The 17,320-nt window shown below is 40.0% G+C and overlaps 1 protein-coding gene across 14 annotated transcripts in view; it reads right to left on the minus strand.

The window, feature by feature from the left end:
- Nucleotides 1-6,372: 6,372 nt before the first annotated feature.
- The window catches only part of PPP6R3 (protein phosphatase 6 regulatory subunit 3), a 59,046-nt gene continuing 48,098 nt past the window's right edge, over nt 6,373-17,320 (minus strand). For all 14 annotated transcript variants that reach the window (XM_080593849.1, XM_080593855.1, XM_080593847.1 and 11 more), the window contains 4 exons: nt 16,006-16,112; nt 14,935-15,085; nt 12,464-12,586; nt 6,373-7,893 (listed from right to left, as the gene is read on the minus strand). In XM_080593849.1, the coding sequence (XP_080449975.1) occupies nt 7,842-7,893; nt 12,464-12,586; nt 14,935-15,085; nt 16,006-16,112 (433 nt within the window). In that variant the 3' untranslated portion in view covers nt 6,373-7,841. The remainder of the gene's footprint in view (nt 7,894-12,463; nt 12,587-14,934; nt 15,086-16,005; nt 16,113-17,320) is intronic.

Raw genomic sequence — 17,320 nt, forward strand, 5'->3', positions numbered from 1 at the left:
CTAAGTCATAGGATAATTACTAAATTCCTTAGCATTCTTCTTGTCACTGCTTCTTTATGTTACCTTTCTCAGTTTGTATTTTTTGTCTGTCACTTAACAGAGCTGCCTGTTGAGCTGCCTAAGGAAGAAATGGAACATACTGCTATCTATGTAACTGTTGTCCAAAGTCAGAGATCACTTCAATTTTATTTATTTATTTACTTATTTATTTTCTGACTAGTAAATAAGAAACTTATGGATGTTATCAGAATATGCAGAGATGAGATAAAGAAGGCCAACTTGGAATTAAATCTGGCATGTGATGTCAAGGACAACAATAAGGGCTTCTTCAAATACATCAGTAGCAAAAGGGAGACTAGGGAAAATGCGGGCCTGATGCTGAATGGGGTGGGTGCCCCAGTGATGAAGGATACAGAGAAGGCAGACTTACTGAAAGCTGTATTTGATCTGTCTTCCCTGCTAAGATCAGCCCCCAAGAATCTCAGACACTAGAGAGTCTGAGAAAGGAGGACTTCCCCTTGGTCAAGGAGGATCAGGTGAGACATCATTTAGGCAAAATCAACACCCACAGATCCATGGGCCTTGATGGGATGCACCCATGAGTGCTGAGGGAGCTGGTAGATATTATTGCTAGGCCACTCTCCAACATCTTTGTGAGGTCACAGAGAACAGGAGAGGCGCATGAGGATGGGAAGAAAGTCAGTGTCACTCCGGTCTTCAGAAGGGGCAAGAAGGAGGACCCAGGAAACTACAGGCCAGTCAGCCTCACCTCCGTCCCTGGAAAAGTGGTGGAACAGTTCATTCTGGAGGTCATCTCCAAGCATGTGAAGGATAAGAAGGTGATCAGGAGTAATGAGCAGGGATTCACAAAGAGGAAATCAAGCTTAACCAATCTGATAACCTTCAATGGGATGACTGGCTGGGTGGATGAGGGGAGAGCAGTGGATGCTGTGTACCTTGACTTCAGCAAGGCTTTAGACACGCTGTCTTCCATAACATCCTCAGGCAAGCTCAGGAAGTGTAGGATAGATGTGTGAGCAGTGAGGTGGTGTGTTGGATTTATGTGGCAAGGTTTTGGTAGTGGGGGGCTGCAGGGGTGGCCTCTATGAGAAGAATCCAGAAGCTGCCCCATTTTAAATAAGGGCCAGTTCCAGCTGGCTCCAAAGGGACCCGCCACTGCCCAGAGCTGAGCCAATAAGCCACGTTGGTTGTGCCTCTGTGAGAGAAGATTTAAGAAAGGGAAAAAATAAAAACTGCTGCACAACAGCAGCTGGGAGAGCGAGGAGTGAGACCCAGCCCTGCAGCCCCCAAGGTCAGTGCAGCAGGAGGGCAGGAGGTGCTCCAGGCCTCAGAGCAGCAGTTCCCCTGCGGCCTGTGGAGAGACCCCTGGTGGAGCAGGCTGTCCCCCTGCAGCCCACGGGTCCCACACGGAGCAGATCTCCACGCTGCAGCCCGTGGAGGAGCCCCCGGTGGAGCAGGTGGACGGACCTTGGAGCAGTTGTTGAAGAGCTGCTGCCTGTGGGCAGCCCCCGCAGGCTCAGTTCGGGAAGGACGGCATCCCGTGGGAGGGACCCCGCGTGGAGCAGGGGCAGAGAGGGACCGTGAGGGAGCGGTGGAGAAGTGTTAGGGGCTGACCGCAGCCCCCATTTCCCATTCCCCTGCACCGCTCAGGGGTATGATGTAGAAGAGGGTAGATGGGGGGGAGGAGTTTTTCATTTGTTTTGAGTTTCTCACTGCTCTAGCTTATTAGTGCAAGGCAATAAACGACATTAATCTCCTTATGTTGCATCTGTATTGCCCTTGACAGTAATTGTTGAGTGATCTCCCTGTCCTTATCTCTGTCCTTAACCCTTGAGCCCTTTTCATTGTATTTTCTCCCCATTTCCCTTTTAGAAGGGGGAGGGAGAGAAGGTTGTGGTGGAGCTCACCTGCCCAGCTGAGTAAAACCACCACAGAGGGATTGATAATTGGCTGGATGGCAGAGCTCAGAGGGTTGTGCTCAGCGGTGCAGTCTAGTTGAAGGCCTGTAGCGAGCGGTGTCCCCCAGGGGTCACTGCTGGGTCCAGTCTTGTTCAATTTATTCATCAGTGACCTGGATGATGGCACAGAGTGCAGCCTTCACATGTTTGCTGATGACACAAAGCTGGGGGTGGCAGAGGGCTGTGCTGCCATTCAGAGGGAGATTGACAGGCTGGAGGGTTGGGCTGAGAGGAACCTCAGGAAGTTCAACAAAGGCAAGTGCAGGGTCCTGCAGGTAGGGAGGAATAACCCCAAGCGCCAGTACGGGCTGGAGGGTGACCTGCTGGAAAGCAGCTCTGTGGAGAAGGACGTGGGAGTCCAGGTGGGCAGCAATGTGCCCTTGTGGCCAAGAAGGCCAATGATGCCTTGGGGTGTATTAGGAAGTGTTGCCAGCAGGTTGAGGGAGGTGATCCTCCCCCTCTACTCAGCCCTGCCGAGGCTACACCTGGAGCATTGTGTCCAGTTCCAGGCCCCCCAGTACAAGAGGGACATGGAGCTACTGGAGTGAATCCAATGAAGGCGCTACTAAAATGATTAAGGGACTGGAGCAGCTCTCCTATGAAGAAAGGCTGAGAGAGCTGGGCCTGTTCAGCTTGGAGGAGACTGAGAGATCTTACCGATGTGTTTAAATATCTGAAGGGAGGGTGTCAAGAGGATGAGGCCAGACTCTTTTCAGTGGTGCCCAGCAACAGGACAAGAGGCAATGGGTGCAAACTGAACCACGGGAAATTCCAGCTAGATACGAGAAAACGCTCTGTTACTGTGAGGGTGACAGAGCACTGGAACAGGTTGCTCACAGAGGCTGCGGAGTCTCCTTCTCTGGACATATTCAAAACTATCTTGGATGTGATCCTGTGCAATGTGCTCTGGGTCACCCTACTTGTCAGGGAGGTCTTTAGATATGTGTAAAAATGGCTTTTATTATTTCAGTTACATCTAACCCCCTAATATATAAAAGATATGCCACATCAGAATTTTAGACCTATTATCAATTACAAACTAGATTACTAAAATGGTAGTTTTTGTTTTTGTTTTGTTTTGATTTTTAGTTGTTAGTAGTAAAGTATGTTATCCAGAACTATTAAAAGTAAACAGTTAATATAAGTAATGTTCTTTATATACAGTCAGAGGCAAATTACTGGGCTCATAAAGCAGTAGGAATGAAGTGAAATTCCGCATTCTTTGGTGTCGCATTCTTTGGTGTACAGATTCACAGAAGAGGTCTCTTTAAGCTTTAGACATGCATGCTTTTACTTATCAGCCTTCACCTCTAATTAGCTTCTAAATTGTATCAAAAAGGAATATTTACTTCATACAAGCCTGCAGCATCCTGAGCATGTCATTTTTGTAATTCTTACAGCACATCACTGTATCTTTGTGCAGTGTTCTGAATATTAGTTTTGTGCAATCTTCTATGAGACATCTAGCAAAAGAGCATGCCAAATACAACATAGCCAGGATTCTTAATGCACTGAAAGCCAGAGCTACTTTTACTATAAAAATAATTAAAAGCTGGAATCATGTATCTGTCACTCTGGCTGTAATTTTCTCCTTTTAAGTGTAGAAAAATTGTATCTCTAGCACTGTTCTCTTTTCTTAAGTTCTGCAAGCAATTATCCTGACAAAGCCCTTAGACAAAAGGGATACAAGTCTCTTTTACACTGAGCCGTATTTAGGCAGTATTGACACAGACAGCGCTGCCCCTCCTTTACTTCTTGCAGGAGGAAGTTTGTTTCAGGTACTCTACTATTTACTGCAGTGTTTTATCAGTTTCATCTGCAGACACTATAGAAGCTGCTTACGGCAAGAAGGTAATGGGCAGTCCTTGCACATATATTCAGTAAGCTTAAGACCTAGTAAGGCTGTCAGCTGAGTAGTAAACATTATTCCCTTTATATCTCTTGAACAGAAAAGTTGTAGCTCATAGAAAACCCTGTTTATTTTTGAGCTTCTAAACATTCTCAGGTTTGTAGAACACATTAATGCACTACATTAGTTAACAAAAATCATTCTTGCCCCATTACACTTAACAGTCAACCCCTCCAACCAAAGAGAATGAGTTTTTTTTTTAATTATTATTTTTGTTGTTGTTTTTGTTCTTGATCCATGCAAGACAGAAACCTGTAGGAGGAACATTGCACTTCCATGAGAAAGTACCTTAGACTACACCAAGACTGAAGTGAAATTCCTCAGAGACTACTTAGACCAAAATAGTTTCTTTCTGAAAACACAGTGAAGATGGTGAAAGGTTACAGTACCCAAGCAGAGAAACACTAGTTCCGATGAAAACTGGAGTAAATGGTACAGAGACCATATTAAGTCCTACAGCTAAGAGCCTGTGGCATATCTTCACAATATATAGTTGCATGTTATGACAGTCTCCAAAACAATCCTAAAAATTAACTATTTTTGGTCTCAAACATGCCACATCATCAGAGCCTGCATCCTTCAAGTTTAAACGAAGACTAAATGTGCAGTCTTTGTAAAAAGTCTAGAGAGAAACATTAAGTTCTTAAGATAGTAGATGCTAATAGAAAACTAAGAAATTTATTTTTTTGACTAGCAACAAAAATATTTGAGTTTCTGAATTTTTACATTCCAGAGGGTCAAATCTCAGTACAAAGTACTCATCCTACAGCATAAGTTCTATATTCATATTAGCAACTTAGAGGATTCAGTTACTGTTCACTTTCTTCTTTCTTCTAATGCAACTCTAGCCATGCCCTAATTTCATCTTTTTCCCCCATAAACAAGAAGACACAGCCATTATGGCCATGGTCTATTTGAAAAAAGAAATCTCTCAGGAGCGCAAGGCCACCCTGAGGTTCTTGTTTGCAGCACTCCATTATCTTGCAGCCAGTTAGCCATACAGAAAGATTTAGTATTTTCTCTCTAGTTCAATTAAATGTTGCAATGACCAAAAAGAGAACAAGAGATTGCCAGATACTAAGAATTACAAACCCACTCCCCCTCCTTCAAAACTTGTTAACTTTGTACACTTCTCTGCTTACTTCCTTCAAGCCACCTTTGGGAATTGCAATAGAGAGGGATCTTCCCTTTTTCCTGTTGTCTTCCTCTAACCTCTTGGTTACACTGCACATTTGTAAATATTAATAATTTCTAGCTCCTAGTAAATGTTCCGGTGTCACTGGGAGATCTAGATTCCATATGACTTTGTCATGCTACCCCGACACTACTTTCCTCATTCTTCACAGGCTTGGCACAATAGTGTATTTTGGAAGTAGCTGCTTCTCCTTTTGATGAAAGAACTGGTTACTTAGTCACTTAGAAAAGGCAGTTTATAGTCCACACTTTCTCATGCCACAGAAAAAGATGTAGAGCATAGCTCAAATGAGAGCACCAAGCACCCTCATATGCAAATTAAGACTTAATGTGACCATTAACCTTCACCTAAATTTTACAGTCAAAGCTTCTGTATAGTAATTGGAGATTCCCACTAGGTATGCCTTACCATATGAAGGTTTCCTTCAATGCTGTCATCTGCAAAGACTTTCAGAGTAACCTGCTCAGCTCTGATACCAGGAGGGCTGGAGGCAGAACATGCACATATGTAGTCTGCATGAACAGTTTGCAACTACTGTTCTCTGGACTTGATACAAATTCAAGTGCACTTTGTTCCTCCAGCAGAGAGCAAGGAAGCTCCTAATTAACAGTAGGTAACAACTCGTGTGAGCTTACTTCCTTTGGACTTCATTAAACCTGCACCAGAACACTCCTTTGAGGAGCTGGAGGTTTGCTCCACCACATCAGAGACCCGACCTTTCTCATGCAGAGTGTTAGGGCAGTTTACAACCATGGCTTGAAAAGCTAAAGGGGAACGAAGTGTGCAGCTTTTATCTCTTTCCTTTTTTTTTTTTTTTTTTAACTTGCTGGCACTGGGTAAAATACTGAGACAATCACATAAACCCGAGTAAATGAGTAAGTTGAATCTCATGAAACAAGACAAAATTTACTCAATGGCTAGGCAAGATTTGTTTCTTATTGTGGATGACTGGATGTCACATACAAAGTAAACAATCATGATCTAAATTAAAGTCTTCAGAATTCATGTTTTGAGATGCAAAGAATACATCACAGGAAAGCACTCACGGATCCGGAATGGGAAGGGAGAACATAGGTGATCTAGAAGCAATGTGAACAGAAGGAACAATTTAAACTGACTCAATTCCATGATATATAAAGTATAAATAAAGAGGCAATGTTTCCGATTCCACTTATGATAGTGTTTTTTCCCCTCCTTTTCCAGACAACTAATCAGTTTGAAACAATATGCAAGGGCAAATGCCACTGAAATTTGCTGAGAAAATGCAAGACAGAAAGCAATAAGGGCAATGCCATTATATATATTTTTTAATTATTTATTATTTCTGTATGCAATGTAATGTTTAGGCACGTTGCTTGGGACGCTTTCTAAAATAAATCATTGGCCATTGTTTAGAGTATCCTTTTGGCTTTAAATACTGGTCAGGAAAACAAATGATGTAAAAATAAATGAATATAACTATTAAGGAAATAAAAATGGATTTGCATCTAAAAGTGCAGGTGAAATACTTTAACCCTTTCACCAGACAATGTGGCAATATACAGTATATTGCTTCTGTTTGTTTGAGAAGGCTGTTGGAATTGTACAATGACATAGAAAATTATAAATTACACAGAATTAGTTTCCATAATCACTATATATATACACAAACCAGCTGTGAAAAAACTGGTTTAGAACATACAAATGAAAGCCTCACACAGATCAGTACAGTGAAAGTAACAATTAACATGCTCTGCTGCCAAAATTTGTATTAAAAGAACACTATATACTTTTAAAATGCATGTACTGTAATTACATTAGCAGCACGGGCATTTCATTTACTTGACTTGTCTAAGAGGATTATAGCGTTTTAAATACGCAGATTGTTCTGAAATGTTCCATTGTATAATGCTTGGTATTAAAGTAAATCTTGGTGAATGGGTTAAAAGGCAGGTGAACCACTTAAACACAACAAGCCATGTGCACTTCAAATATTCTAGTGTTTCACCTGTAAGGTATTGTTTCAAGCAAACAAGACTTAACAGAACATATGGCTTTACAGTAACATCAATTTGTCAACTAAGTTGTAGCAATAAATACTTAAAATCTCTACCAATAGACTTACATTTTTGATCTGTTTTAAACAATACAGAAAACAATTACCAATTAAAAAACCTGTTGTAAAATGTTGAACACCAAAAATTCTCATTTAAATCACTTTCGTAAGCTAAAACAACCAAAATAACATTTATAGGGCATTTCAGTTCTACAATTCTTCGCCAACCTGGAAGAAACATGAATTGTTTAGTTTTTTTGGTTTTTTTTTCCTTTTTCTTTTTACAAGGTGAAAAATGTATGAAAAACTGCTAAATACTTTGGTCACACTAATCGTCAAATAGTTATGTCTCAAATACATTAGATTTGTGTATTCACTTTTTTTTTATAAAACTATTCTTACAGCCATTTTTAACTATAGTAACACTACTGTCATCATTACATGGGTAGCAGGATCTTATTTCACAGGCCACCCATTATTTAGAACAATACAATATAAACATACGCAAAAATTATTGGTATTTCTCAATGTGCAATATTTTTACACTTATGAATTTCTGTACAATGTCTTAAAATCTAGAATATAAATGTTGCTGGTCCTGATCCCTTGCGAAATTAGTGCAGCAGTGACTGGCTTCAACAGGCTCTAGATGAAATCCTCAAGAAATGCTCAAACACCTGGGTATCAGTTCATTTCTTCAGCCAAGGCAGTAGACATCACGTATCATACAGGGCCATTAACAGACGTCTCTCCTAAAAGGGTGCGTTGATCAGTCCTAAGAGGCCAAAAGAGAATGTAAGTATACAAGAAAGAGGAAGCATCCAAAGTATGTTCTCCCCTCCCACATACCCTGATTGCAGACAACACTACATTAACTAAACTAGGAGGAGCTGTTGACTCTCAAGGATAGAGGCTTTTTGGAGAGATCTTGACAGACTAGAGGGCTGGGAAGTTACCAACCATATGAAGTTTTACAAGAGCAAGCACTGGATTTTGCACCTGGGACAGGGCAATCTTGGATATATGTACAGACTGTACAGGGGGACAAGAGGCTGAAGAGCAGTGCAACAGAAAGGCATGTGGGAGTTCTGGTTGACAGCAAGTTGAGTATGAGTTAACAGTGTGCCCTGGCAAACAGAAGGGCCAGCTCTATCAGGGGTACATTAAGCACAGCATTGCTAACCAGTCGAGGGAAGCGATTGTCTCACTGTGCGCTCTGCATCACCTCTAGTACTGTGTGCATTGTTGGGTGCTATAACATAAGGCTATAAAACTATTAGAGTGTGTCCAAAGGAATGCAAAGATGGTGAAAGTCTAGAAGGAAGTCATATGAGGAGCAATTGAGGTCACTGGGTTTGTTTAGCCTAGGGAAGAGGACACTGAGGGGAGGCCTCATGGCAACCTGCAGCTTCCTCATGAAGGGGAGCAGAGGGGCAGGCACTGAACTCTGCTCTCTGGGGACAGCGACAGGACCGAGGGAATGGCATGGAGCTGGGGCAGGGGAGGGTCAGACGGGATATGAGGAAAATGTTCTTCACAGAGGGTGGTCGAGCACTTGAACAGGCTCCTAAGGGAAGCGGTCATTGCACCATGGCCTGCTGGAGTTCAAGAGACATTTGGACAATGCTTATATGGTTTAATTTTTAGGTGGTCCTGTGTGGAGATGGGAGTTGGACTAGACAATCTTTGTGGGTCCCTTCCAGCGTGAGACATTGTTCTCTTCAGACATGGCTGGTCACTAGTGAAAGCTGCACTATTTCTTCCAAAATACGTACTGATTTCTACAGTTCAGATTACAAGGTTCTAACATTCATCTCACAGTGAAGCCAAGAAATAATGTTTTCTTGTAAGTATAATAAAACTCTTCAGAGTGGAATTCCACAGAGTTCAAAAAGAGGGAACACAAGCTAGTTACATGCTCATCCCATTCATTTTCTGGAGTCCAACACTTCTGGAGTCCTTATTGTCTAATTAGGCACAGCACTTAGTTAACTCAGCACACCAGTGAAATGTGATTGATCTTTATTGAGCTAAAAAACAATCTCTACAGATGCTGTTCTCTCCTCAAGAGAATCAATCACTGAGAAAAAGGACACTTCTGAGACTTCTCCACATCTTACTCTGTGAGACAAAAGATGACATCAGGAGTACTTAAGTTTGCATTTGAAAGTAAGAAAAGACGTAACAGGTAAAAACTAGAGTTGTTTTTTTTTTTAAAGAACTGCTTTAGTGACTAATCTAATCTATAAACTGATGTTTCAAAAATACTCTGAATTTCAGTCCATTAGCACAAGAGGTTCAGAAAGTATGGGGAAGATAAAGAGCAAACCTGCAAAAGTAAAAATCATAATAGTATATACAGTTCTAGGTAAGACGTTAGTGTAAACATGTGGATTCAATTACTCTGGATTAACACAAATGAAGAGATCAAATCAGTGCACAAGAACATTAAGAGTTGCAAACAACAAAAGCAAAAAACTCTCAACTTCCATTCAGTGCAAGTCTATTGAATACATTTGAAGATTCCTTTAGAGAATATAAATACCATTTGGAACTACACAAGAAAAGTTACCTGTAACTCCTGTTCTCTGATGGTGTACATCACAGAGAAGCCACTCTTGGGTCCGTGCTCTACATGCACATGACCAGCAGGAGTCCCCCTAGCTAAGTCTTTGGCTGCTAAGCACTAAAAACACTTTTTAAAAAAAAATATGTACACATTAGATAAAGAGAGAGACAGCACTAGACAAAGTTAAACACTTTAGAGAAACCTGGAAGGTAAGAAACAAGTGCTGCATGGACAGGAATTCTGACAGTTCAAAGAGCAGTAAATTAATTACTGATTGGAAAAAATCCATGACAGAACAGGGTTCCTAGCAGACATTGATATTGCTGGCCACCAGCCAAAGACCTACCTAGGTGACTCCTCCCACTAGTCATACATGCATGGAGCCCCAAAAGCACAATTAAATTTATCTAGACACTTGTTCTGCACTTATACGAGGATCTGCTGTGACAGCCACCTTTAGAGAAAGTACTGAGCTTCACTGCTTCCAGCCAGACTGAAGGAAAGGAGTTCCTTGAGATTTCCCATAATCAAAAGCAATCCAAGGAACTGCTAGCTCTGAGAGCCCTCTGTTGGTTTAGAGAAGCATCTTTACTCAGAAGGCAGTCACCTAGTATCCACATGCTGGCTGTGAAAGTCTTGAGTTTCTGGGTTTCCCGTTTTGACTAAGTATACATTTTTTTCCAATTAGAATTAATTTCTTGATTAAAGTTCATTGAATATATGCAGAGTAGAAAGTTCTGGCTTATGGAAAAATGTAGCAGTGTTTTAGTGTAACATCTAGTACCGGAAGTAAAACATACTAGCTCATAAACATGTCCCAAAAAGGCAGTATCTAAACTTAATCAAATAGGCTTGCACTCATCTTAGTTTGCAAAAGTATAGTCAAAACATGTAGCAGAGCTTTGTTGTATTATATGTAGAGCTATATTCTAAATCTTTGCTTATAAAACCTTTCAATTTTGTCTCGACTAGAAAGCTAAGAGCATAATACAGCATCTGCAGTCTTAAAAATAATTACTGTCCACAAGATTTCTGTAATATGTTCCTCTAATAACAGTTCAAAATCTATACAAGTCAAGAAACAACAGCTTTTGAACTATTATAACTATCAAAATGAATATTCATGTATTTACAGATTCAGAATCATTTCCCTGTTTATAATGCAAGGCAAAAGTAGCCCCTGGAATTGCTTTTAATTAAGCAAAATCCTCCCTCCTCTCAGAATATGCTCTGGGCACCCCTAAACTGTATCTAAATCAGGAAGTGTCAGCATACCAACCCTTGTCCTCAATACCAGTATTCTAGCTTGTGGCATTCTAACACCCTGAAGTGCAACAAGCCATTAGCTCTCATAGGAAGCCACTGAACTCTTGCCCAGAGATTAATTGCAAAGTACTACGTGAGTCTATGTGAAACCAAGAAATAGGAAACAAGGCTCTCCCCACCTTGTGCTGAGCTGTGTAGATTGCGTGGACTGGCTGAGTGACAACACTTCTGCCTTCAACAGGTCAAATCTAGCCATTTGTGCTGGTGAGACGTTTGGGAGGAACGAGGCTAAAACAGTGCAAAACCATCCTCACCTCCAAACAGCAGGAGTTGGAAAGTACCCCTTATCAGATACCGCTCTGACATTAAGTTCCAGAGCAAGGTTTTCACTGAATACTGCCTTCAGGGATGGAATTCTTCTCACCTGCTTTATGCTCCTCACTGATTTAGCTTTTAAGACCAAGTGGAATTCCGCCCCAACTTAAGCTTAGAATCAAGCTCATATACGAAACATTTGCATTAAGTATTTCTAGTATTTTGTAATTAATCTCACCCTATGTAAATTTGATTTTGGTAAAGCCATACTAGCATTACAGTTGATTCTGTATGTTTCATACCACTGTAACTTGTGAGGCAAAAAAACACACCAGAACAAGTACTTCAACAGGAAAAGGAACAGGAGAAACATCTTCAGACACCTTCTTTGGAGAAAGCGGTCCTACCTGATGATCTAATACAAATGTTTATGCAAGAACTTTCTCTGTTTGACAGTTGTCACCTCAGAATTGTCTCTTGAATGACTATTTTGTGAGACTGCAAGCACTATTAGCCAAGAAAAATGTTGTCACTTCTTTCCTCCAATAAATATGCTGAGCAATGCAGGCTGCTCCGTATTTCCAGAGAACTTTATTCAAAACAAATTATTTATGTACTTTGAAAAGTTATCTCCAAATCTACAAGTATTCAGATTAACACCTGATAAAGACATGGGTGCAAACAGAAATTGATCCAAAATTAGAGGCAATTATTTGACTAGCTCACAACCAAACAAGCATGACTTAAGGCAGCATTTCCTTTCCACGTAGCTGCACTGGTAGACTCCCCCCCAGCTGTCCTGCAGTATAAAATACAGAATCAAAAATGGTACAATTTTCTAATTTTGAAACATACTTTTGTACATTTTCAGGACAAAGTCAAACTTATTCCCCCCCTTTTTTTTCCACAGTTTTCATATCATCAAATTAGTACAATGAATCTGTACGTATCGCAAAACAGAAAGGGAATATTTACAATACCCTGAAAGGCAAATAGGTTTCAACTCAAGAATCAGAGTAAGGACAGACAATATAGCTTGTAAGAATCTTACAAACAGATGCAAGCACATGTTTATATTGATCTAAACTCAGCGCTGATAACTAACAGGAATTCAGTGGTCTCTTTAGATCAGTCCTATTATAAAAATATAAAAGCTGCTACTTATGTGATTGAAAGTATCTCTGAGTGCAGTTACCTCTGTTCTGGACTGCTGTTAGTGGGCTGCAAAGCTGAAGTAGCTTCTTCCACAACCTCTGCATTCTCCTCTACCACATATTTACATGAAGCATCCTGCGAGGTAGACAATTTTCCTTCCTCACTAAGTAAAAGGAAACAAGATATTTAATTTTTAAGTTTACTTAGAGAAAATTTCAGGCAATAGTAGAAAATTGGGAGGTTTGTATTTCACATGCAAATGGATTTTAAATTATGACTGAAACATAAGGATCAAACATGATTCTGGACTTTACAAACACCTAATAATGCACTGGTGTTTAAAACCATTGAAAATTGACTGGATAAGAGGGCAGGAAATACAATGATTACAAATATGATCAGAAAGAAAATAAGGAATGTGCGTGAAGCCTGAAGTGGTAGCAATCACAGTTACAATCCTTTACTATACATACCGATAGGATTTCAACACTCTGAAGCCAGAAGTATGCAAAAATAGAAGGAAGAAAGTATAAAAAAATTCAAGATTCCCTTAGAAACTGGCATTGATAAAGTTTGCCCATGAAACAAGTCAGCAGAATCACTAACTCATCACTGTCTGTATTAATGAACTACCTAATGACTATACAGTGAAGTACGATGTATGTATTATGCCACATAAGACCACAACTTGCTCTATTTCATCAGCTTCTTCTCAGACATGAAAATGAACATAATTCAGGGAAAAAAACAGTACTCTAGCACTAGGAAACAAATACTCGTGTTTTGCCACTAAACCATAGTTTTTATGCACCACTATCCTACCTTTTCCTGTCTCATCCACACTTATTAGCACATTAACATAAAAAGTTGACCATACAACTGCAAGAGATGGATATAAGGTAGCTCTACAGTAGACACAAACATCAACCTTCATCTGTAGCCATGAATCTATTTAAGAAGTCAGGAACATTTTTAAAGACACTATCCTCTGCTGATTCCTATCCTTACAGTTTAGTGGATCCTCTCTTTTAATGAATCCTTGTTCCTTCCCCCATGTCTCCTTATACCTGCAGAGCCTGTAAAAATACTGCTCACCAGGTAACGTTTCCCATCTGCTTTATCATCTTTTACCTTTAAAGTCTGTATTTGTTCAAAATACTTGTCACCACCGCCAGAACTGGTCTCCTCTTAATTTTTTTTAAGGGGTTGTCTCTGCTCTCATTGTCTCCTACTCGTTCAAAAGGGGGAATGAGAAAATTCAAGAAACACATTTGCCTTTTGCAGCTTTCCACAAATCAATTACTGTCCTCACAATGCTTCCCTTCTCCTCAACACTGACATCACAACTATATATTTTCTACTGGAAGAAATTTGTACTCTCAGACCTAAGTTCTGTATCCACCTTGCCAGGTATGCAGGCCAGAGTATGGCCTATTGAAATCCTCTCTCAATCTAGTTTTAGATCCCCCCCCCCCCCCCCAAATACTAGTTATTTGCTGTCTAGGCATATTTAAAAGTTAATTTAAGGAAAACCGTATGATATCTGGATCAGTATGAGGTGACACCTCTGTATCAGAGCTAAACAGTCTCCACATTTAAGACCTCACTCCTTCAACCTCCTTTTACACTTAACTTCCCCTTCCCATGCTGAATCAAGATCATAGATTCATTTTCCCTCCCTTACCACCTCTGTCCTTTTAACTACGAAGATACAAGTCCTTATTCCATAGCGCAAGCAGGTAATTCTATGATGAGAGGCAGTGACTGCCACGATATGCTTCCCCCTTGTATTAACTTTGTTTTTTTGCACTAATATCAGAAGTCACAGAATTAAAGCAGCTTATGTGTAAAAGCACCATGAATAACTGATCATCTACACTGGAACAACAGAAGTGTAGACCACAAAAAGCATTCTCAAAAGAAATACAGAATAAACTGGAGAGTAGGTACATCATCTACTAAGTCAGAAAGTCACTAAGGTTTCATGCTATTTAACTCCAGAGTCACATTCCTCCTCTAAACTGCTTTGGTTCAATTTCTCTAATGCCATTTGATTTCATAAGTGTTGTGCAGTCAAAAGTGCTCCTTCCTCCGTACTTAAAAAAATCAGAAGTTTCTAATTCCCAATGAGTTACTCTCAAGAGCAGTGCCTGGCTGGCCTTCAATCTCTCTCCTCCAACCTCCTGCACAGGACACTAAATTCCAATCCAGAAGTTCCGTGCAAAGTTTAAAAGGCTGTAGCTTATATGTACATTAAATTGTACATTAAAATTGCGCAGTAATGTGCATCAGGATCAAAAATAGAGCCAATCTTCCACTAATAATCTTCCAGTGAAAATTAAAGCTTGATAAGGACAATCCTATGTTCTAATAACTAATTGGAAGTAAAGTTTCAAAACAGGTTTCAAGTTAAGGCCTTACGAATTATCACTTGTAACTCTTTTTGATGAGTGTTCTATTAACAGCACTTGTAAAACGGGGGTGGAAGGACAAAAAGAAGTACATCCTCACCTTTTGAAAACAGCCGTTTCAGTTTTAGCATCTACAGTAAGGCTCAGTGTCTCCTTCATGCTGCCGTTCATTACTGTTTCAGTTACCTTGTCTGCGTTTTCTACATCGTCCTCTCCATCTGAGCTGGCCTCCATAGCAACACTTCCTGGGGCTAGAATAAAACTAAGTATTTTAGTATATGACTGGTTATGTTTCTATTTCATGAGCACGCACAGAGGCCCAAACAACCAGAATGTTTTTCCCCAGTTTAGAGTATTTCTTGAATCCTTAGGAATCATCTTTCTACAATCCCCGCTATACACATACGTAGAGCATTAACACTTTCTTTTTTACAGATTGCTTAAGGAAGAAGTCATATTCCATAATTACAGCTTTTGTTTTGCAAGCCAGTTAGTGATTTACATTGACAATAGATGCTGTAACAGGTTTGCTTGAACAAGCCTTCAGTAGGATTTTTATACTTTTTTTTTGTACAGTCAGATTCATTGCACCAGTCCATACTGTACAAATTTGCCAACAAATTGTGAAGTACAGACAAGCCTTTGGGAAGCCCAATCTTCCTGGACTTCCCATCTGCACTTATTCTGTCTGCTAATAAGATATATAGAAAATTAATTAACATGGGTTTAACCTTTAATTAATTCGCATAAATAGAAGTGTGTGCATATATACAGAGAAGACAGCTTGGAAAGCAATGAGCAAGAAGGGGAAATCTGAACACCAAGGCTACTGGTCTATTGCCACGTAGGAAGAGACTAGAAGCTACCACTTTTCTTGGGCATCAGCTCAGTTAAGTGCTGCCACATATAAAACTTCTCTAACAGAAGATATTTAGTGTGGATATAATGAACAAAGCAGCTTTTTTTTTTTTGAGACAAAAGTAGCACTGGTTCCTGTTTTAAATAGGAAAAACGAAGTTCAGAACTTTCGTCAAGTTATTTTCATCGCCTGGCAGAGCAGCAGCAGCGCCAGATGAGAGGTCTCTAGCTAGATACCTAAGTTCAGGGAGATCTTTCTTAGCTAAAAGTATCAAAATCAATCTACTTGCATTTCTGAACACACAGTACTTACTCTCTAGCTGTGTTGCAAGACCAGTTGCATTTGCACTCAAGGGATCCATTGGCTCTGCATTTGTTTCCATTTCCACAGGAGAATTACTTCTTAAGGAATCTTTTGAGCTTCAAATACAAATTAAAAAGCTTTAGAAACATAACTGAACAGCAGAATGAAACTAAGCATGGCTAAGGCACACTAAACAAGTTCATTAATGCAAAATCCACCCGAATTGAGCTGACTGAGGTTACGTTTGGCAGTACTGTTATTTTTATTTGAAATGGAGATGCCACAGATAAATGAGACTGCTGGATCCTTGCCGTCTTTCCAACATTTTGAACTACTTTTTAAATGTACTCTTTGCAACCTGGAAGATCTAAAATAGTTTTCTGCTGACACTGCCAACACAATCCTTAAATGTCAACAATGACAGAAGTATTTTACTCTAATTTGTTTGCTTAATGGCACATACAGTATAGCTACAAATTTTTCCATTCTGGATTAACTCAAAAGACAAATTCTGACCACTTGAAATACTTCCCACCACTTACAGAATAGTGTCTTTTCTATCCACTACTTGTGGCAAATTCAGGAATTCATTTTCTAAACCCCATAATCCTGTTATCAACTTACCTGCCTCAAACATGAAGCAATTCACTGCTTTATGATGGAAAAAATCGTAGTTTTATGTCAGAGCTGTTTAAGGCCCAGACAGAAATGGGGAGCAAGACAGACAGAAAGGGTTTTCTGATTGGAGAAGAAATCAGTTCCTGACTGCTACTATTTTGGCAACTCAAAATTTACATCTATAGGGATGATTAGATTCCTACACAGAGGACCTCAGTTATTCTTAACGCAGTGTTTAAGCCAAAAGAGTAAAGTGTATGTCAGGTAATGTCAAAATAGTGTAGAACTGCCTATTCCAACATGAGCTGCATAATCATGCAGGTTTTCAAGAAAGCCAATAATCTGTATTACACCACTGACGAAACAGAACCATCATAGACATTTTATGGCCTTCACATTCAACAGTTATATCCTTTCCGTGGGTTCAGCCTATACTAAAAGAAGTCATAGCGCAATTCTGGTCAGTGACCAATATTCAAGGGAAACTTTAGGGATCCACTCATCCTATAAAAGCCTATATTTTTGTATGGGCAAGTTACACCATACTACCCTAAACACACAGGATCCTTTGGACGCTATACACCCTGTATTCCACCAAAAACCAACCGACATAGCCTTGGGTAGAGACATACATCCTAATGATGCCAAACAGCAGCTGCCGGTACATTTAGTAATGAAGAACTTGCCCACTTGCCCTGTATCACTA

Source organism: Anser brachyrhynchus, assembly GCF_964034855.1.
Source record: "Anser brachyrhynchus genome assembly, chromosome: 5".
Taxonomy (NCBI): Eukaryota; Metazoa; Chordata; class Aves; order Anseriformes; family Anatidae; genus Anser; species Anser brachyrhynchus.